At 46.6% G+C, this 22,968-nt stretch overlaps 1 protein-coding gene across 1 annotated transcript in view; it reads left to right on the top strand.

Moving 5' to 3' along the window:
• LOC120899652 overlaps positions 1 to 22,968 on the top strand; it is a 47,079-nt gene that overhangs the window by 13,018 nt on the left and 11,093 nt on the right. The window contains exon 2 of the mRNA XM_040305727.1: positions 15,177 to 15,420. Coding sequence (XP_040161661.1) covers positions 15,283 to 15,420 — 138 coding nt within the window. The 5' untranslated portion in view covers positions 15,177 to 15,282. The remainder of the gene's footprint in view (positions 1 to 15,176; positions 15,421 to 22,968) is intronic.

Here is a 22,968-nt window from a genome sequence, read left to right as displayed (position 1 = left end):
AATCACGGAACGGAAAGGGAAACACACACCGTACGACGCATTAGTCGTCCCGGGGCACTGCGGCATTAATTATGAGAAAGGGCTCTCTCTCTCTCGCTCTTGTAAGCCTCCCGGTGCTAATTATCTAATTATGTGGAAATCGATCGACATCCGCGCCCTCCCGTGTGTGTGTGTGTGTCTGTTCCGATGCATCCCGGTCACGGTGAAAGTGCACAGTCGCAAAATGCATAAATAAGCAATTTCCAGCCACAATTGCTCGCTTTCGCAGGATCGCTTCGGGGTTCGTCGCTTGCATTGAAGTCGTTCGTTTTATTTGCTCATGTGCGATCAGTGACGACACATTTAAAGGGCGGATTTGCGCGCTGTTACCCTGCCTTTACCATTTCACCAAACACTTGAAGCGTGAAAATGTAGCAAAATTCTCTTCCCCAACCGCTGGGAAAGCAACAAACAATTCTAAACAATAATCAAGTTTCGCTTTTTACCATGTTTGCTACCTTGTAATCAGCAGGAATTGATAGAGTAGCGATGAGTAGCGCTTCAACCAGAACACTGTAATTTCAAAATGGCCCCTATTCTTTTGATAGCTTTTTCCCTCTGCTGTTGTTGATTGTAGGGCACCTTTCCCCTTCAATACAAGGGCGCAAAAAGTGCCTCCCTTTGCCAAGTGAAAGATTTGTTGAAAGATTCACTAGAACCGAGCAAACCCTATAATATAGTCGTTTTTCTTGCCCCCCCGTGTTGGTATATAATAACAAAACCAAAGCAAATTCCTGCATCGATAGAGCGTTCGTGAGAAAAACACGAAAAGCGCACTCGAATCAAAACAACGAGTGAGGGGCTGCCCCCGGAAGTAGTGCGGAAGTTGTGGTGAAAACATCCACACATACACAACCGGCCTTGCAACAGTGTGTGTGTGTGTGTGCATTGTTGCAACTAATGGGAAGCATGTTCCGGTTGGTGGAAAGACACACATCCCCACCGTTGCCGTTTTCCAAAGCGATAAGCTCAACTGACCACCTTTTAACAGCGGGCTCGCACAAAACAGCGCAAAACGGCGGCAACATCGGGGTGCAGTGGAAAATCCCTCCAAAAGGTGTAGTTAATCACTCTCAAGCAAACACACATACACACGATCATGCAGCAACAACCTGTTTCCTGTGCCGGTCCGCTGGTCAGCGTGTGAATCTCGTTCCGTTTGACGCGCGCACGCTGCTACGCGTTTTCCCAATTCGCAGGATCTGGCGTTTGCGTTCGCTTCGTTTACTTTTACTCTTTAAGAGCTATGCAGCTGCAGCAGCAACCGTGCGGTGTGGAGACGACGTGCAGTGAAGATTTAATTAATTCATTAAAATATTATTACATCTCGGCGGGGTGTGCAGCGCGTTTTCACTCTTACTAGTTACGACCGACGGATGCTGAGCAGCCTTGATCCGTACAAGCACGATCGCGCAAAACACCTTTTGCACTTTCTGCTCGCTCGTGACACGATAAAAATCGCGGCCCCATCACAGATTTGGTCTGCCCCCTTTTGTCCATCAGCGGAAGATGATTAGCCGCGAGACGCTGCCGGGGATAAGGGATCTATCTTTATCTGTCATTTTCTCGCATGTTTGTTGCTGTTGCTGCGTCCCTTCCTTTTATTACAGCCTCCCGATTGGCAGACGGGCGTAATCGGTCGTAATCATACAGCAACACACAACACCCCCTGTGTATCATCGTCCCTGTTGCTTAAGGGAGGCATACAAACACACTCCGAAGAGTTCGAAAAAGCGTGCTAAGCAGAGAAGGATGCGTGCCAATTCTGCCCAACCGCCGGCTGGCATCTCTCGGTCGGTGTTAAAAATGGCAAGAACGTGGCCTTACAAAGTAGTACGTGCGCCGCCGATATCGCATCGCCGATAGGGACGCCCGAATAGCGTCACGTTTTAATGGTTGGCCGATTGATTTCCCCTCACCCGCTGGCTTTCACTGGATCGTAGGGTGCTCATTAGTGTGTGTGTGTGTGTTGCTTTGCGGGATAATGACGCGTTCGCGGGGCCATCCAGCGGCGTCATTTCGACAATAGATCACGTTTCTTCCACCACCGGGTTGGGATCGCTTTTGGGTGGTGAGAAATAAATCTCAAACCATCTTCCATCCTTCCCTAGTCCGCACCAGTACCCGGTGGAAAGGTCAGCAGCGATAATCTTGATGAGAAGAGTTTAACTATCCATCCATCTTGTTTCCCAAAAGGGGTTTTAGGTAACATCCGCCATATCGGGCGTAGGTATCGCCGCGTATGTCATCTCCCAGCAAGACTCGCCAGACTCGCAGCATCAAGGCCAACCCGCGTAGTAGTAAAACACCAAAAACAATCACGGACGCACTATGCGTCGCGTGGCCCCAATTCACGCAGCGGTGTGAGAATCGTCGCGCAATGACATGCCACCAAACGGACGGGGTTCGTCGCTTGCGTGTGGAGTCTTTCGTTTTAACGCTCGGTTTGCGACTCGGTTCGACATCGGCGGTGGCGGAGTCTCACCGAAAAACCGTTTACTTTACCATCTATTTAAGCTCTGTGCGTGTGTGTGTGTGCGCGCTGTTTTGTGGCCAAGAATCAGATAGGAGAAGAAGTCGACGGGGTTGTTTTTTTTTTGGTTGGTAGCAGAAATCGTGAGTAATTTCAACAGGCGGGCTAGCGGGACGTTTGTGACAGCGGTTGGCACTTCCGTCGTACCGAAGGCAGCGACTTGATGGACGTTCGGCACTCTTTCTTCTCGTCCTCTTCTACCTCTCTCTCTCTATCCTTTTTTATGCTAGCAACATTTAGATAGAAAGCGCACGCGAGAGATAAAGCCTACAGTCTTTCGGGGCTAAACAACAAACAGCAGACAACGACAAAGTACGGTCGGTCTCGGGTTGTTCTTGCTTCGGCTTGGTGGACTCGTGCGACCGGAGATTAATCATAATCATCACCCACCCAAATGTCGTTTTTCTTGCTCGATGCGCGGGTCTCTCTCAGCTTCATTGGACGCGTTTTCGTAACGAGACACAATTATGCGTCATTAGAAACGGCTCGGGAATGGTTGTGCGGGGTTTGTGCGTGGTCTCTGCCGCAGCACGCCTAGCTTCTCTCCAAATCTTGATCCGTCCCCAAAAAAACAACGAGTATCTCGAAGGGTTTTAATCCGGCACAGCGATGGAAGTAAAGTAAATAAACGTAGATTAACGACAACGGACAAGGGAGAGAGACTGCTGGAGACAAAGCGGGAACCGGGGAGACTGAAAAAAAAACATAACGAGGCCATTGTAATACCAAAAAAATGGAATAGATAGCCAAAAATCGTTAGAAAAATCTGCCCACCTTTGGCCCGCAGCTTGGAGGAAGTATGCTCTTAATATTATGCTCACGCCATATAATTAAATTAAAGAAGCGTGCGTCCACCGGAGCTGGTTCCTCCAGCGTAATGGTAAGGTATGTGCTCGAAATTTAAATACAGAGCAGTAAGGGTTTTTGTTGCTGCTTTTCCATGTGTCTCTAATGCCACCCCGCCGCAGTTAAACGCGAGCCATTCAAATAAACACGCGCATAGAATGGTACAAAGTAGCAACCATTTTTTGTTTGCTGTTGCTTGCCCCCTTGCGAAGCGTAATGAGATCACTTTCTACGATTTGGAAGTACGCGCTACAATTCCGGCATTCGTGCGCTGGGGAAGACAGAAGAGGAGACAAATTGTATGGACCAGCGCGGGCACGACCCAAGCAATTAAAGTTTGCTACAAAACATACGTTTAAAGGCACAAACACACACACAAACCCCACCAGTTAGAGCTTTTTATGTTCGATTTCGGTGTGTGCAACGCAGTAGGGTGTGTAAGCTTTAGCATTAGCGAATGCGAATTTTACGTTAACGGTCTTTACACACACACAAAAAAAGGATTTCACTTCCGGTCGTAATGTGGAGCATTTTATTTGGAGTTGAAAGCTCAAATGGCCGAACAACGATTAGCTAAGTGATCGTTAAATTTCTCGCAGAAAAAGTGAACCAACCTTTTTGTGCAATTAAAATAACGTCTGGTGCCGTGACCAGGATTTACACAAAAAAGTAGGATTTTAAGCATTTATATCAAGCTCAAAAAAACGCTTTAAATTAGAACGTTTCAAATAAGCTCTTAATTATGATTTTAAATAGAAAATCACACGACAAAACCTCTGTTTCTTATAATGATGCTGCTGTTCATTGGCGATTACATCTTGTGTCTTCGTAAAAACGTACTACATCCGCTGCAGTATAAATCCCCCAAACCGCTAATGAGCCTTGTCTTGTCGCCGTTCAATATTTTCGGTGCTCCACATAAATTGAACACCGAGCTCCTCACCGCCAGGGTTGCGAATTTGACAGGGCAGGGGTAAAATATTACCCCAAAAATACAACCACAGGGAGGGTAACATTCGCAACAAGCGCATGTTTGCTGTCTGTTGCTCGTCGCCAAACGACAACGGCGGTGCGCACACAGTTTCATCTCAATCATGATGTGATCGCGGGCACCGTGGTTAAATCGTTCGTCTGCAAGCCTCCTTACATATTGTCCGCCCAGTCTCCGCACCAAACAACCACCCCCCGGAACGGTCCAACACTCCCGCCTTCGGATCTCTTCTAAAAGGTGGCGCTGACTCTTGTGTGCATGTGTTTCTGGTACCCTTCTGTTCTCTCTCTCTCTCTCTATCCCTCACGTCCGCCACGTTCGTATTGCGGAATGTTAATGACTTTCGCGATTGGTTGTGTGGAGCCCAAGAACGTTTGTGGCTTTTCTGAATAGAAGGATGCGGGACTGGGGCGCGGGTCGTGCGTGAATGATTGACTTCGAACGCGGGAAGGTTTCGGGCGTTCGGCCCGTCGCCGGGTCGTTGGTGTACCCCGAGCGTGGAAGCAAACGGATGACGATTAATAAGATTAATGTTTGATCGTTCGTTTGTTTCCAGCCGGTTTACGCATTACAGCAAACGGCGAATAATAAGACCCGAAGTTCCCGAAATCTAATCCCCTTTCCAGAGCGGGCGCAAAACTCATCACCCCATCTCGAATGCTGCTCGCTTGTGGCGACCTGATCGGGCCCTGCCTTCTGATAATGAATATTAATGGTGATAATATTTTTTTTATCGCTTTTGCCACAACACACCCCAAAAAAGCGCCTGTGTTTGTTTGTTTGAGTGCGTGCGTCCCGTTCCCTAAGATGAGCTACTTTTCACCATAATTTCTAGTATTAGAGTTCGGTTATGTTTGTTTTTTTTTAGTGTCTGTGTTTTGTTTTGACTCACGCTGACTAGCGCATCTTTTTGATTTTTTAATTTCCTCGATGACCCTCCGGGCACCGGGCAGATTCCCCGAATGAAAGGGGACTATTAAAAGAGGGCGGACGCTGTTGTGATCGTTACGGTGCGGCAATCCGATCCCGGGGACAATCCGATCGTTCGATTCTTAATTAGAGCTTAGACAAGGAGAGGATTAGGCATCATGAGGCAATGATTTATGGAAAAATGATGCTAATTTTGGACCCGAGAACACGAAAAAAGGGGACTGTCTAACATAGTAATGTTCACGCTTGGAGCTTTCGTGTGTGTGTGTCTGTGGTGAGTTGTGAAGTGAGGTTAGATCGCTATCGCTGTACGATCAGATCGCAGCTCGAAACACGTGCCACGCTCCGACCGGTGACAATTAGAATCGCTTAGATCGGAGAGGTGCAGATAAAATGGAAATGAGAGGACTTTTTTGTCGGTGCAAAATTCACCCACAGACTCGGAACGCAATAGGACACAGCACACTTAATTACTGAAATTGATGGTGAATCAGTGAAGCATCCAGTTTCAGGTAGCCGAGACCTTTACGCGTAGCTGTAACATTGTTAGCTCAGCAGCATTCCATTAGCATTGTTTGATCAACCCGAGAGCGAGAGTGATTATGTATCGATGTTTATCACTTGTTTTTGCGATAGCAAGGTTGCGAAGAGTCCGGCATGAAGAAGAACCTCTCAAGATCGTTACGATACGCGAGGCAAAACGATTTAAATATTTTAATGTCCCTCTTTTGATGACTATTTCTCCCACCCCCGGGGTAATAGGAGATGTTCCACCAATGCTTCGACTAATCTTTGGCTTTAACGATCCATGAAATCAGTCACTCAGTTAGTCACCAAAGCACGCCAGCAGTGTATCTAGGAATCTTTGCTGCCCTTAAATCACTCAACAGTGACGGCTCTGGTTTGGTTGGAATCTCTTCCTCCAATAAACTGGAGTGTCGTTGTCCTCTCGCGATGTGTGAACATCTCTCGGTGTACACGCCATACCCCGTCCCAGCACTTGTTGCACTTAGCTACATCTGTTTATTGCACGCGTGATGATACTTCTCCTTCTCCGCTTGCATCTTCCCATTTGCTCATCCTCATGTGGCATGCGGAGCGTCAAATTCCTCTGCCCACTAATGAGACCAATTTCCCGACCCTCCAGACCAGAGTAATCGACAGCCGCCCGGCGATCGATCGATCGGCTCGCGTTCCAATGTGGTCACCCCCTTCGGGCGTCTTCGTGATTGAACTTCCACACCCTCTTCTCTGCTACCGTCCCACTGTCCGGGTGTAGTTGAAATAGAAAGTCTCTGTAGTAGTTGCGAGATTGCAAGATACTGCAATTGCGCGTCGGTTCAGAAGCCACAAACAGAAGCGAAAGGGAGTAAAAAAGTACACAAAAAATAACAACCGTTTTGCTTCTAGGGCTGATAGAGCACTCGCACACACACAGACAGACAGGAGTGCCTTGAAGGGTGGTAGCTTCACGGAATAAGGGCGATAATGATCGCCCCTGACACATGACGTCGACTGTCTCGGACAGTTCACAATGTGTTCTTGAATTCTTTGCTCAAGTCACTCGGTGCCCTCGTTTGATTGCGTTCTTATGAGCGTTGTACAGAAGGTTAAAGAGTTTTTGCTTCCTTTCTTAAAACTATAATGTTCTTGGGCTTTTTTAATGTTTATTTAATTAAAAAATAACAAGTTGACCGTCCAGCCCATTCTAATGAATTCAAATGTTCTGTTAATCTAGTATCTTAATTGAGCGCATTTAATCTAATCACCCCCAACAGATATGTATAAACGCAATTTGAGCTTTGGAGATCTTGTCTTGCGCGCTTGCAGCAGCAGGGTAATTGCATCATTAGTGTTGGTGGTGTGGAAATTACCCATCTAAATGAGGTCCACTGTCCGCTTCAGGTGTTTTTGACAAGTAAGGCCAAGTGAACTCGTGATGTATTTCGCGTGACACTTGAACTCGTGATGGAGGTTTTACTGTAAAGATTTTTCATATTTTACACAACCTCCAATACCATTTCCATCATTTGCTTAAGTATTTTTGGAGGGGTTTTTCCAAAAGAAAAATAAATTACGAGAATCAACATTTGTAAGTGCCAACAAACTCTCATTATGGCAGAAAAATACAACTTAGTTGCATTAAGAAATAGTGTTTGCTCTGAATGAAATAACAACGCAGCTGATGATGATGATGATGATGGTGGCATCTCAACATCCCAACCCATGCAAACGCATAACAAATATCGAAGTATGAAATAAATTATTCGATGGGCAATAAATCGCTTTCCCACCGGCAAACACAACCTCCTCCTAAACAAACACATCAGGAACAAACAGTCTCCAAGCCCGTAGCATCATTTGAACAGTCAGAAACGGTGGTCTGGGATTGGAGATTGCTTTTAGAAAGCGTTCCAGCAAGAAGCGGACAGCATCCTTCACCCGCAGTTTGATGGCTAGAGTGCTTTTGCTCCCCCGTGCATGTGGACGCGTATTTGCATCTGTAACGCATTCTTTATTCCTTTTCCCCTCGCTTTATTGTAAGCTAGAAGACGAACGGTAACGGAACGGTAATTGTATGTCGTCTTTACCCGGAGCTCTTTTTAGCAGAGGGAAATGTATTCTCCCAACCCCAAAGCTCTCTGACGTTTGATCGGAGCTCTTTTGACAGTTGATTGGTTTGTTAACATCGCACGCTACATTGCTGCGAGCTCCAATCAAACGGAAGGACTCGTGCAGAAGGGGGAACGATTTATTGATGCTCCCGCGCTACCGGCACGATGCGATTCTGTAACAGCAGTTGGTGGTGGTGTGGTGCATTCGATACGCTCCCGGAACAGCCTAAGCAAGGGCCCAAGACGATAAAAATTGCTCCACAAATGGGTGTACAGAATGGGAAGCAAAAGTTACGATCAAACTCGATCGATCGATCTGCTCTGCGGAGGAAGCAAGGGATAATGTCCGTAACGTTGTCGCGTCTATTCAAAGTCGTCGTCGGCTCCAGGTGAAATCGATTTTACGCTCATCCGGTTGGGGTGGTGGTGGTGGTGGAGGGGGTAGCAGCAGCCCACTCCAAAGGCCGGCAGAGCCTTCCAACAGGTTTCCCCGCTTTATTTTTACAACCTCGATCGATTCCCGCTGGCGACTGATGCCCTCGAGGCGCGCGCGAGCTTGGGTGGACAAACAAAACCGAAAGCCAGTCCGGGCTTCATCGATCTGGATCCGCGCAAGATCCGGAAGCAGGCGTAAGCTTTCCCCCTTCGGCTCGGAACGCGATTAAAGCGCTACAGTTCAAGTGGAAAGGAAGCGAAAAAAAGAAGCCCCCTTGGGCGATCATTGTTAGGCAAATTTGATCCCTTGTCGCCTTTCTTTTCGCCCGAGCCTGACCACGGTGCGGTTTGTTTTTCTCTCTATCGCCCTATGTTTACGCGCGATCGGCCATTGTACGGGTTTTGCGAACGATTTAATCATTTTGTTGCATATTACTTTCTTCTTCGTTCCTTTCTGTTCGATTCGGGTGACTCCCGTTTCCTCCCGACTCTCGCGCAACGAAATGTCATCCAGAGCTCGCCCTCGGAACACTTTCCCCGCTGGCTGCAATGGACGGGAGCGACAGGATGCAGGGGAGCAAGCGAAACACGGCGCAAGGTTGTAAAAGTGGTAAATATTGTTGCTACCAAAAGTTCAACATCCGCCAAACTGTGGACAGTCCGGGTGTTTTGGGAGGATTTTTGTGGAGTTTACCCACCCCTTTCGGGAGCTACACAGAAGCTGAAGACTACTGGGAAAAGGGGAGGACCTCTGTTTCGATTAAATACCTTTATATCCCTTCTCTCTGCCATCTCTCTCAAAAGGGCGCTCGAGCGCGCTGGGCGGAAATTATCGATTTTGGGACGGAAATTGGCGCTTCGTTTACAATTCGCCGTTCACTGACACATCGAAATCGGTTGTCAAATTGCCAATCGGGGCTTTTTTTTCTGTCACACAATTTTATATCACACTTTCTTATCCTGTTCCCGCGAACGGGTGCGTTGCCGCAGAGCGGGTTCGCGATTCTCATAATTGGCGCCGCTCGAATGGTTGGCATAATTTAACCGATTTCACATTACATTTAAAAGTCGATTTTCTACACGACGAAAACTCGTTCGGCCGTTCGGGGATGGGGAGAGGGGTTACTTTACGGCTGTGCGCTGAAATTACCACACCCACGAAGGACGGGTGTTTGCAGAAAGAGCGAGAAAGGAAGACTATGGTGGCCTTTTTCTGTATTTTTTTCGATCATTTTCTGAATTATAATATTTCTTTTAGTAACTTAAAATTGCATTTCACGTAAAACGCCCCTTAAAGTATGCATTGAAATGGTGTGTAACGCCTGAAGTTATAGAAAAAGCATGACAATTTATTCTCGATATTTATAAATCCACTTTACAAGCATAAGTGACTAACAAAACGAATAAATATTTAAAATTGTCAAACATTAGCCCATAAAGTAAAATCAACTATCAGCGAACTCCTCGATATATGTCACACACCCAAAATTGGAGCACAGTTACCCGCGATCGTGGCCTCTTTTGGTGTCATTTCCCTTCCCGTTACGTTCAAATCCCACATTCCTCCTGATTTTAACTTTTAATCTTCCAACACTGTTTGACGCTTGTTTCCGTGCGAACGAAATGAGTCTTTTGCTTATCATGAAACGCACGACGCCCATGTTGATTGTGATCATCGTGCTCTCAGGAAAAGGCGTACGGTGTTACATTTAATTACAGACAGGGCCCGTGCCCGCCGTGTGTATGTTGGAGCAGAAATTTGGGTGATTTAATTTTACGATCCAGCTTCGAGTGGCAGTTAACCAAAAAACGAGGCTTTAAACCTGTACCAAACAAACTGTTGTACTGCCAGCAAGTTGTCGAGAGGCAGGCACTCTGGAAAACCCCCGGCAGACTATTTGTTAACTAGCGCTAGTCTATAAAAATTATCATAATTTTATCTCTAACCAGCAGTTCCGTTCTTCTTCCTGCGGATACGTGCACGCTGCGCGGCGTTCCTCGCCTGGCCAGTTTATCGCACTAAATCATCGCTACGGAAACTGGACGGAGATGATGGAAGGTTAGAGCCACGGTACCGCGGGCGCAAAATGAAAGGAACTATAAACAAATATCCATTTCCGTGCCGCTTGCTTCCGTGTCGTTGGTGCGGGGTGGTTTGTTGGTTAACCGCTGGAAATAATCGTCACCACCCAATCGCCTAACGCTTGTTTGCTTTTGGGGGTAACTGCGTATTTATTTGGATCAATCCCAACCCCTGTCTGTTGGTGGGCCACCCATAAAACGAGCGACTGATTGCTATGTGATCAAGTGATCAACTTCTCTCCCCCATTCGAATAGGAACCCCTGGCCACTTACCCTCTGCTCCGCCATCTTGAAGAAAAGAACGGCCCTTACGATAATAATAGGGCTGCGGGAGCAACAACGGTCTACAAGCGACCGTTTCCACCAATTTCACCACCGGAGGAATAAATGTACATGTGTATATATTGCCTCTTTAATAATACCCATGTCCTTTGTGGCCAACAGCAGCAGCAGCAGCAGAGGAAGAAGAGAAAGACAAGCTCCAAAACATCTGTCTCATAAATGTGAACATGTGTGTGCTCGATCGATACATCTAGCCGATGACAAGCCCTTCGTCACGCTTCCCGTAAAAGGGAAACAGGAATGCCGGCACGAGAGAGGTGGTGGAAAGGTGGTCTCTTTTTTCCATACTTTCGATTTCCCACTCATCGACCTTCCCCCGTGTGTCGATCCTCGTGGGTCAATTTTTTTTTGGGGGACAGAAGGAGCCAACCTATGGAATTGGCTTCATTTCAACTCTGTACGATCGTGTGATCACTTAATTTCGCTTTCACGACGGCGCGACACATTCCACAGCGTTCATTCGCCGTTTCGGTTGGGGTTTTTCGGGGTCCGAAAAATCGATCGCCCCGGAGCGCGAAGGTTGCTTCCCAATAACAAAAATCGTGTACTCTCCAGCATGACAGTGATTCGTTCCACCCCAGAAGAGAGGTAGCACGAACGCAAGAGGGCACAGATTGTCGTTTGCCTTATTGTTGAAGCATTCTCCTTCATCCCCTGAGCCAACACGACCGTTCGCAGTGACATTCAATCTTCTTCCAATCTTTCTTTATCATTTCGGGAGCGTCTTTTCGAGGGAGCTGCCTCAGATTTTTTCTGTTCCTTCTCGCTGTCCCTTTGCGCGAGAGGTGTGACCAACAGCAGAAAGGCTGGCTCTTGGGGGTTGGAGCAATTTTAAAACGCTGTCAAAATTCCAAACCCACCGAACGTGAGATGTCATTTCGGGGTGGAATGTTCTTCGTAACCTTTCGAGTGTACGGCGGCGCTGTGGAAGTGGGAAACATGTCTTGGCTAATTGTTTATCTCTTTTTACTGTACTATACACAAAATAAAACGTGTTGATTGGATGTAAATAAGTTTGGCAAACTGGTTAAAGTGAGCAAAACATGTACGGAAACCTCTCCTATGTGTATGATCCCCTTCAAAAGCCTTACAAAAGGATTAACTCGCAGTAACACGAACTCAACTTCCACTTGCATCAGACTGGGACTTCCAGTTTTCGCCACAGATGACGGTGACAGATCGATCAACTCCATGTCCGGAGCCCGGTGACGGATTCGATGCGGCCATCCATCCCAGCGCACGGAGGAACCGGTTCGATTGTTTCACTTGGAAGTGTTTTTTTGTTCCTTCTGTCCTTCCCATTTTCCTTCACCTCTTTCATATTATTTGCCACCGCCAAGACACTTCCAGCTCAAAAAAGCGCTTTCCATTTTCATGCTAATGGCGAAGGGGTGCAGTAAATGAATCTACCAGTGCTGGTGTGTTGTGTTTAAAATTGAATGGTACCGAGAGCGAAAAACAAACGAAAAAAAAAAACTCACCAAAATTGTCATTTCTATCCGGGCGCCAAGGAACGTCGAGGCTGCTGCACGGCCTTGTTAGCTTGTAGCTTTATGCGTGAAAAAACGCTTTTTCTGCGGTTGAGTAGCATAAATCAAACACTGCTCTCGTGAAGCCCTTACTGCCGAGCAGCTTTTTGGGTGGCAAATCGCAGGCAATGGTACGGCAATAAAGAATCGGCCCCCCAAAACGACCGTTCTAGGCTTGCCCCTCAGAAAAGATCTATTTGACATTTCCGCTTTTGGGGCGAAACGGGCGCAACGGGACACGCGTTGCCAACGATATGCCTGCTTAGTGATGATTTATGAAACGGAACAACGGTTTGTTCGGTTCGTTTGCGGCATTAAGCCCCATCCATTTGAAGCACGCTAATTTTGGCGTGTCGCGTGTAGAGAGTGTACATATAAGGAAACGGTTTCAGCCGTATAGAACTAGACGCACGCATGCTGTTCTACGAGCGTGATGAATCACATCCGTGTAGGACAGGAAAGGACTGTTACGAGCAAGAGACAAGATAACAGCGAAAGTGTGCTTGAAATATCCAAGACATGCCCTCTCGATCCCGTATCTCGTGTGTTATTATTTAAATTTGGATAAACTAGATCACCTTCGAAAGTGGAATTTGCATCGAAATTAGGAGCGTCGGGAATTAGAAGAAAGCTTTAAACACAAACAATCCCACTTGATCGCTGGGGAAAGGGGACGCCCTGTTCTTTCCTGTTAAGGAACGAACGATTTCGAGACGGAAAGGCCATCAAGTGGGATTAAAGGAAAGCTCTCCAACAACGGTTCGATTGCTGCCGCCTCCCAGCCATCATCAGCCCGTTTTGCGTCGCTTTTGTTGTGTCCTAGCTCTACTTTTTAACCCTAACCTCAAACCTCCCCGGTCAAACTGTAACTATCAGACTGTTCAAATACCCGACGGAGAGCGGTGGTTTTCGAAAATGGGAAAACAAAGTCAAACATGCTAATGGATTTCCAATGTTCGGTTGGCTACCATTATTACTTCACACCTGATGCTGCTGCTGCCGTTTTGGGATCATTTTTTTGTTCTCCATCGCGCTGTGGGCGCCCTAAGTGACGCATTTTTGGTGTTTGTTTGTTTTATCTTTCCTCGCCGCTTCCTATCACACACCCGATACATTGAGTGTTGCCGTCGGATTAAAGGGTACTTGATACTTTTCGCTTCCGTTTGTATCGCTTCCGAGAGAGATCCGCCCAGCAACAAAAGGGCGGGAAAGCGTTGGGCAAGCTAAACGCGCTGCAAGCGATACATAATGGACCTTTTCATTCTCCCAGCTGAATGAAGTTGTGGCTGTTGTGTGCCTTGTGGGACTTTTGTTTCGATGTTGCTGTCTGTTGTCTGTGTGTGTTTTTTTACCATCCTTCCATTAGCACCGTACTGTTAAAGGAAGTGGAAGAAATAGCACGCTGTGGCCCGAGATCGATGGAAAGCCGATCCTCTCCTCCTGAATGCATATATTAAACGCCATCCCAAATATGAAACATTAGTGTGGACGGACCACAAAAGTACCACCTGTGGCTGGCGCGAAATCGAACCCCTTTTCTGATCTGCTGGACCATTTTCAAAAGAACCAATATTAATGAGTTCCTTTCACTGACTTGGACTTGGTTGAAATGTAAATAACTGTAACGTGCGCGTGCGGTTTATTGGCGGTGTTACGAACTGTCCGTTAGTTATCGGATGTGCCCAAAGCGATTTGAAAGTTTGAGGTTAAAGAATTGAGGTCGGGTTGGGGTTGTATATTACAGCAGCATAAGGTGACAGGGTGTTGTAATTGTTGTGGCTTTTTCGACATTATTGAGGACGTTAGACACGTTGGGCAATGCAGCTTGGGAAAGAACCTAAGCCTTTAACGCTTAAAATGAATGTTGTCCACATGCATGAGGAGATCAAATTCTGCTCAGCAGATGTAACTTTGAAGCTCAAGTTCCTTTTCTTTGCCAAAGCCTCAGTTCACAGTGTCACCTTGAAGATATCATCTTTATGGCGCGACCATTGGAGTTCTGAGATGTCCTTCCATAACGCTTCTTAACCACACATGAAGCAATCAATGAATTTGAATAGTTTAAATAGGCACTACTTTATAATTAGACATTGAATCGGAAGGCTTCAACTTAAGCCTACACTCCTCCAACTTCTCCAAATTTTTCTCAGATATTAACCATATCGACAAGTGCTTAGTGCCAATTGAAGTTATGAAGCACTACATAAACATTTCCCGCTGGAAGCTCCCCTTTGGACTCAAAAACTCGAGCAAAAACTATGTGGACTTTTTGTTTTATCGCGAAAGAAAGCCTGGAACTATCTAATGATCTCCAACATCTCAACTTAGAGCATCACATTATCCCCAACCACCATTCAAATTAAACGTCTTTTGGTCGCTTCTAAGCTTCACCTGATTGCCACCGTTTACTGTCACGCTTTACCCAAACATGAATTCAAATTTTCATTCCTCCCATTCCAACTTCCACCCCTAGGTAATGGATATTTCATTACTCTTGGCAAATCGTTTTCCCTTTACCGTCAACTCGCACGCACCATATGCGACTACAGGCTGTGCGTTAGGCTCATGAATCGTTCCCTCTTGCTCCCTTGGGTCAATCGTGGAAGGGGAGGGGGGCTGAGAAAAGTGATCATTTATTGCCCAACCAACCGTAAAACTGGAGCACGGGCATATTTCACGCAATTGCGCGCCCTACCGCTCTTGTTTGTCTCGTCTAGTGTGTACCGCACGCTAATGATTGTTGTGTTGCCGGTTTCGTTCTTCGCTTCTTTGCGTCTTCAACCAACTTTTTTTTAATATTCCTCTTCTCATTCTTCCACTCTCTTCCGTTGCAGTGTTTTGCTTCTATAGTTTAGTGCTGCTTCCAAACCGTCCCAAGCGAACGCAGAGAGGACAGGACAGGCGATGCGAAACGGGATCCGGCCGCTCTAGAACCCAGACATGCATAATGAGCCCACCCTGCAGCCTGCGAGGGAGAAGCCACTCCCGAACACCATCGACAACACGCCGACCGCCGGCGCCACCACCACCACCGGCACCACCGTCGTGCCTCACATCAACGGCAATGGTGCAGTACCGGTAAGTGGAATCATTTCCCTGGTCCATCCCCCTACTTGGGCTGCTTCCCAGAAGAGAATTTGGCGTCATGTGCGGTAAAATCATTAACGGTCTTTATTCCGGCGAGTGTAGTTTGTTGACGATCAAGCGGGAAAAGTGGGAAGAAAGCCGCAGAGTTTATCCATTTAGCTAGACCATCTATTTTACAACGGAATCTGGAATCGCTTTCCGCGCTGTACCCGACAACAACAACAACAACAACAAAAGGCACAAACGGCCACCCCCATAGAGGTGCAGATTTATTCGCCCTTTCAGGGAGGGGAGGGGGGGGGGCAAAATAGGATTAATGAACCGTGGAAGCACTGCCCAATTTTCCGCACGGGTTTTTGAAGGTTCTCACAATAGAAAATCGATCAAACGGCTCCCTGCTGTGTTCGGTACGGGGGACTTGCTTTTGGTGGGGCATTTGTTCGGGCAAAAATCGATTACACAATGACAACAGCCACTGGGAGGCTCACAAAGGGTTTATTTCACTTGCCACAAGCAAGCACACATACACACCTCAGTAACAACCATCAAAAGCGTTTTGATCGCAATTTAAATTCCACCCGCCACGACACGGGGTTCGTCGCTTGCAGAAGCGTTCAAGTCTTTTGTAAAAACGAACCGAAGGGTGCGTCTCTTCCGGGCAATCTAAAATCTATCATTCCTGCGTAAGCTGGACGCGCGCAGTGATGGTTGTATTCTGTTGCTAGGAAAAGACACACGAGTCGTCGCAACTTTTGGAAACCCGTTGATGAATCGTACGCGCGTGTCTCACCGGAAAAGAATGCTGTAACCGTGCGCGCAACCATGCTTTTACACGCACCATTGGGGACGGGGGTGTGAGAAATCAAACCACACGGGTCTTCTATCGTGCAGCCGCACACACCTTTGCTGCTGATGATGATGATGATGATGAGAAGGAATTAAAGAGATGATGCTGGGCGTACGGAATAAATTCTTTCCCAAACGGCTTCAGCTCAAAGATCACATTTCATCAAACGGTTTCCAGCAAACTTGGGGCTGAAGCATGAAACCGTACCACAGCCGCCACAGACACAGACGGTCTGAAAAAAACAAACTACATTACGCATAATCTGCTCCATCGTTCCCGGGTGTCTACGACGTGTGGTGAATGTTGTGATGATTAAATAAATTAAAATACCTTTCATCACCCATCGTGCAAACAGGCAGGCGGATAGAAGGAAGCTGTTTGGCAAGCAACGCACGCCGAGATCAGCACCATCTCGCTGCGCTTGCATGTCGGCAAACGGTTGATTAATGCTTTCAAGTGCGCTCAATCTTTTGCAAGAATTCATATCTAGAAGAGATAAACTAGCGTCGTGCGAAGGTTGATCTTTTATGGGGGGAGGCGGTTGCTTTACTTAACTCTCACCCACCGTATGCAGTGTCATTGTGTGTGTGTTTTTTTCTCGTGAAGATATTGCTGTTGCTGTTAAACAAATATAATACACACTGCTTTCTGGTGCGTGATGGAACGCTTGGAACCTCTTCGAGTGGGAGCAATTTTGTCTTTAGCACAAGTCACATGTGTATCAGCCTTGAACGGATCGCTTGTTAGTGGTGGTGGGCGGCGGGTTGTTTGAAGAGGAGATAGGAATCATGTTTCAGGGTTGATTGGATTACAGTTTTATGCCACCGTCCCGTCCCATGAATGAGTTACCTTTGTATAGAGATTTATGAGTCAACTAAAGCATTTTTCATTTACATTTCGGCAAACTGAATACATATTTATCCTCTTTGCCACTTAACAACAGCAGAAATGATCTCTTTTTAAGCATAATTTCGTTCAACCAATCGCTGCATGGATCACTCTTGTACTGCTCAGCATTACACTTGCTTCTTGCTTAACCATTGCAGTAGCAAACGATTCCCTAACACATCACATCAACTCCCCCCGTAACACTCGCTTCACAATTATTTATTGCTTGACATCAAACATAATCACTATTGATTTCGTGTATCGCTTGTACACAAAACATGGGTAGCGATTTAACGCACGCCTCTATCTTGCCAGTCGATCGCAAAAACCGCTTAGTGGCAGCAACATCGAGCGGCCACCGTGTGCTACTAGACGTACGTGCCCCTCCTCTCCCTTGGCTTCTGTTTCAAACGATTCCCAACCCTGCAAGCTACACATACACACACACACACAGTTGGAAGGAAAAGAGGCTAAAGAGGCCGACATTCAAAGTCTTTGGTTCGTTTCTTGGTTGCTCCTAATTTATCAGCGCAACGGCATCGACTCCCCCATCGGTTCGAGGTTTGTGTTGAATGCTGGGGCAAATTTGTGTTTCGGTAGCCGCACCAAGCCAAGCGGTTGTCGGAGGCAAATCAAACATCGGTTTCGAACAAACGGCCGTTAGCTTCCTCTTGAGCGCATTGCAGAGGCGGGGGGGGGATCTTGCTTGCGTGCGGAACTTTAAATTAACACCATCGAAAAAGTGTGTGTGCGTGGAAGCTTGCTGGTGGAGTACCAGAAACGGTTCTTCCGTTGCTTCTGCTTGCTCTTCATTCATATTTCAATTTGCCTATAGCTGCTTCGATCGGATCGGGTCTTATATATGAAGCCACATGTTTGTTGCGTGAGCAGAGTAAAGCACACAAACAAAGCTACGGTGAAGCCTTCACCAGCGGGAGAAGATTTGGTGAAGCGCACCGCATTAATCCAGGCCTTATGTGGGGCGATGATTTGTTTTGATTCCGAATAACTCTCCCATCGGTGTGCCAAACTCCGATCGGGAGTTTGAGATCAGTCCGTTCTCAAACAAAAAAACCCTCTACAAATAACAAATATTATTCAACGCTCTCGATCATGACCGGCATGACCGGTGGAAGATTATGTTTCGGCTCTTCACACACGGGACTTCCTGGGCTGACCTGTCCGCACATCACACACACACACTTACATAAGCAAATCAACCTTTTTCACCATCTCAACACTTCAGCAGGCAAGCGGCAGCGCGAAGGTGTTTATTTAATAACCTCATTCATCAAAATGTGGAGCAGCGACTTTGAAGCAGCACGGCCATAGTACCCCGTCAAAGTACCGTTCAGCGGCCCTTGGTGGGAGGTCAGCGTTTCTGTAAGCAAACGTTCCTGTTCCTGTATTCCTGCTCCAAAATGCTGCTGCTACCCTTCAGCACCCCACAGCAGGGAGTGGAGTGATTTTAAGCCGGCCGGCCAGGGGTAGGGTTCGTCGCTTGATCGATCGTTGGGCGTCTTTCGTTCTACGCCGGAGGTCGATCGGTTTCAGTCAACGCACGCTCGAGTGTCCTGTTCTGTGACTTTCCTATCGAGAACCGGATGATAAATAGTGCCATCGAAAGGGGGAGGCTACTGTTTACTATAAATGGACTGTTTTGTAATCGCTCCCTGGAGGATTTTCTTGGTAAAAATGGAAGCTAAGAAAAAAAAACTCTTAAAAGAGGATTATATTGGTGAGGTGGAGGCTCTTCTCTCTTTCTTGTTGGTACATCGTTAAAGATAAAATCATGTTCCTTTTTAATGGACAGTATTTATCAACCTATCCCCCAAGCTCTGCACACACAAAAAACCCTCCCCAGAAAGGAGACGATCATACAAACCAAATTATCATTTATCATTTCATAGCGCAATCACCCTCGCGATCCATGGATTTAAACGACTCTCTTTCTCCCTGCAACCCCCCTGCATTCGGTTAATTTGATCTCGTTTGCGAAGAGACCGCGCCTGGTAGCTTGGGAAACGTTCCACTAATCCCATTGGAATGGGGTGAACAATTATCACTTCACTTCAGCGTCTGTCGGCGCACTTTGTTATCAGATGCAGACGACGACAGGCGTAGACATGCGCCCTGGACACACACATACACACACACGTACGCACGCAGACATTATCTTCCGTCCCACGATTAGACGTTGCAGCGCATTGTTGCATTTCACATCCAACAGCAATCCTCACACCAAAATCGGTACAGGGCAGGCATTCGGGAGACAGCTGTTTCTGTTCCCGTTTTGCCGCCTCATGCGGCAAGAAGGGGGTCTGCGTGATTGTTTTGCCATTTTTCCCCCCATTTTCCTGTGCTGAAGAGGGCGGGAGAAAATTCAAGATAATTCTATTCCGAAGCCTTTTTCATACGTGAGTTTGTATTGGAAACTCTCCAAGAATGAGAAATGGCAAAGACAGCGAAGAAAAAAAGCGCAAACAGACGGACAGACAGACGGAAGAGTCTCCGTTTCCAGTCTTGAGCGATTAGCACGAACGCCCACTTCTATCTGAGCCACCCTAACACCCCTAACTTATGATCGAGGTATTCACACCTTTTATTAGTAATCTGCTCGCTCTGTTCGCCAAGCTTTGGCGTAGATGTGAAAATAATGAAACCAACCAAAAAAAAAACCTTCCGCCCGATCGTCGAGTACACTTCCATTGCAAAACAAAACAAAAAAACAGGAAAGAAAGAAGGCAAAAATACCGCAAACCGGGCGGGGGAAGCTGTGTTAGATCGACCGCGAGCGAGCAAATGGCGAACAAGCACATCATCGCGCCGCGCGGGAAAGAGAACGGGAACACACACAATCCACAAACAACCCGGTGCGGTGGGTCTGTATGACGGTGGTTTTATCTTATCGTACAGCTTGAACTTATTTTCAAGCGCCTTTTTTTTGCTTTATTTTTGCGGAAACCACAACAACGGTTTTGCAACAATGTAATGGTGTTTGTTTGGAGGGGAGTAAAATAAAGAAAAAACAGCGTTTTATAATGCGTTCCTTTTGGGTTCCTGAAGTGCCAGCAGCGCTGTAAACATTCCGCTTTTGGGATCTTTATCGCACGAAATAAGGCACAATTATTTATGATGTACAGCGACATGGTTTTTGCATTCCAAATTGAGGGTCGCTTGAAAAGTGCTTGGCTTGGCTTGGGTGCGCTATTGAGCGTATTTGGGATATTTACGCCTGAAAGTATGCAAATAAAGGCATTCCAGTATAAAAGCCGCCTAAAACTATGTGATATGCTTTACACATGTAACTTACTAAGCTTATGTAAGTTGTTTATAAACTGTTTAATTAAAGGTTTGGATTGCAAATGGTATAAAATAATCTTAATCAAGAAATGGAAGCTCTATATTCCATCTTTTATTTCATTCAATGTCGGTTTAGGCTTCATTTTTCAAAATTGCTCATTCTTTTAAGCCTCCACAAACAGGATCATCGTACCATATTGCTCAACCCGTTGCGATGGCCGGGTTGACCTCTCTCTCCCACTCCCTCTCTCGCTCGACAAAGTCGCTAAAATAAAACGAGGAAAAGAAATTGAACAATGGCCCGTGGGCGACGCAAACGCCCAACAAATAAAACCAGGTTTCAGGTTCTTCTGGCTGACTGACACCACAACAGCAACCCCTTGCGGAATGTCACCGTTTGGTACGACTTCGCACTAGCACACCCTTCCCATTCCCTTCACCCACGAGCAAATGTGTTAAAATGTGTCTGTCGCTGTCTCGTTGGCTGGCTGGCTGAGGGCTCAAAACTCCCCATCAAAACCCTGGTTCGTGACGAATTTTCTTTCGCGCACACGCAAACCACACTCTTCGCGCTCGGAAACGCTAAGATAAGACGCGTTTAAAGACAATCTTTATAAAAAACGGAAGATAAGTTTACAGATGAAAAAGCAAAAGAAGGGAAAAACCAACGCCTTCGCTCGCATCATCTGGGGTCATGCGTGGAAAAGGGGTCCCACTTCCTTTGCCATTTTCCGGTTTCCTTCCACACATCTACTTTTTTTTGCTTTTTTGATTTCGCTTAATGGATAGATTAGTTTTATTAAACTTCTTCATCACTTTGAGCGGCCACGCCACGGCCGTTTCTGCCGCCCCTGGTGCATGAGAAGGAAGTATGCATTTATCTCTGGCTCACGCGTTAAGCAAAAAGCGATGCGCAAGTGAAGTGAAAAAAAGAGCGACAGCTACATTCCATCACAGCTTTGCGAATGACAGTCGGCAGTTGATGCTGCAGAAGACGGGCGTTGACGCTTTTTTTTTTTGTTCGCGTTCGTGAGTGTCGCCTTCAGCCTGATATGATAAATGTTAGGTAAAAGGCACACAAAAAAAGGCAACCAAGCCGGATGGAACTGAGGACAAAGCGGAAACAGCATACAGTTTTTTGTTGTTGATTTTGTTGAAAGTTGTAAAGGAAAGGAGAACGAGCGGTTGCGTTACAAATCGTTGCGTTCACCCACATGAGCACTTTCTTAGTGTGTGTGGTTGATATTGTGTCCCTTATAACGGGTGTTCACGATGCCTCTCAGATCATCTTAAATGAACAATTGTTAAAGGAAATGGAATTAATCCAAATAAGCGCCCCAGAATGCTTGCTATAGAAAATCCTTCCTTTTTTTTTTGCTGCAGCTCCATCTCATGCCCTACTTCTTTACCACATTACAGCGCTACTACAAAGCGCCTGCCGTTGCACCGCATGTAACACGATGTTCTCAAGGCAAACAGGTGCGGCTAGCCCTATTTGCATTGAAATTGACGCTCACCGCGGCTTCAGCTGGCCCTTGCCAAGCTGCCAACGATTAAGCGCGCATACCGACGGCACGTGAAGCTCTCGGATGTTATCGGCACACCGTGACAATGTGGTGTGTTCCAAGACAAGGCAATAATAATGCGCTCGGTGTCCAGAAAAGCGGTGTCCAGCGTATTATCTTACGCGACCACGCGACCTTCATCGACCATTTGTGGTGTTTTTAACGGTGCTTTCGGGGCGATCGAACAACCAGCCCCATCAATTACGCTTACCATGTAGAACAAAAGAATAACTGCGTCCTCATCATAACCCGCTCTCCCCGCTTGGGTTGCTTGCTGCTTTGTCGTCTCCTCGAATTTGTCTTCATAATTCGATCGCCACTTTCTCCGCACACCGCAGGAGAGAAGAAAGTATTCCCGCACCAATGCACAGTCTGGAGCAGGTGGAGAACGTACTGAAACCACACACCGACCAGCACCGACCAACCAAACCCATCGCAACAAAAGCATAATTGTTGTTCAAGCGCGCTCCAAAAAAGTCGCACTCAAAATGCGAAACAAATATTTACCCGCTGTTGAGGTTGGAACGAAAGACTTCGCCAACAGGCGACGAACCTCCACGCACGCCTAATGGATTGAGATGTAGTTTGCTGTTAGCGGTCAACCTTCTCAGGGGTGGGGCCATTTTTTGAATGGTTTTTAAACAGTTTACAATGATGATAATCAAAATGGGGAAAGAATGAAGAGTAAACCTTTTCCCATCCCGCCGGGAAGTGGCCGTAAATACGCGCTTTAACGGCACTGCGGATGTGGGTCATGCAAGCACAAACGAGCAGGATTTTAGAACGGTTCATTCGTAAGCTTTGGGCTAAGCGATTCAATTGAAGTTGTGTGAAAAAAATGCCAAAATATTAAATTATCGATTATAGATGAGTAAAGACAATCGAAATAAACCAAAGGAGTCGAAGGAAATATTTTATATTAAAAATAGTTGTAAA

This window comes from Anopheles arabiensis, chromosome 3 (assembly GCF_016920715.1).
Source record: "Anopheles arabiensis isolate DONGOLA chromosome 3, AaraD3, whole genome shotgun sequence".
Lineage (NCBI taxonomy): Eukaryota > Metazoa > Arthropoda > Insecta > Diptera > Culicidae > Anopheles > Anopheles arabiensis.
This window is presented reverse-complemented; position numbering and strand designations above follow the sequence as displayed.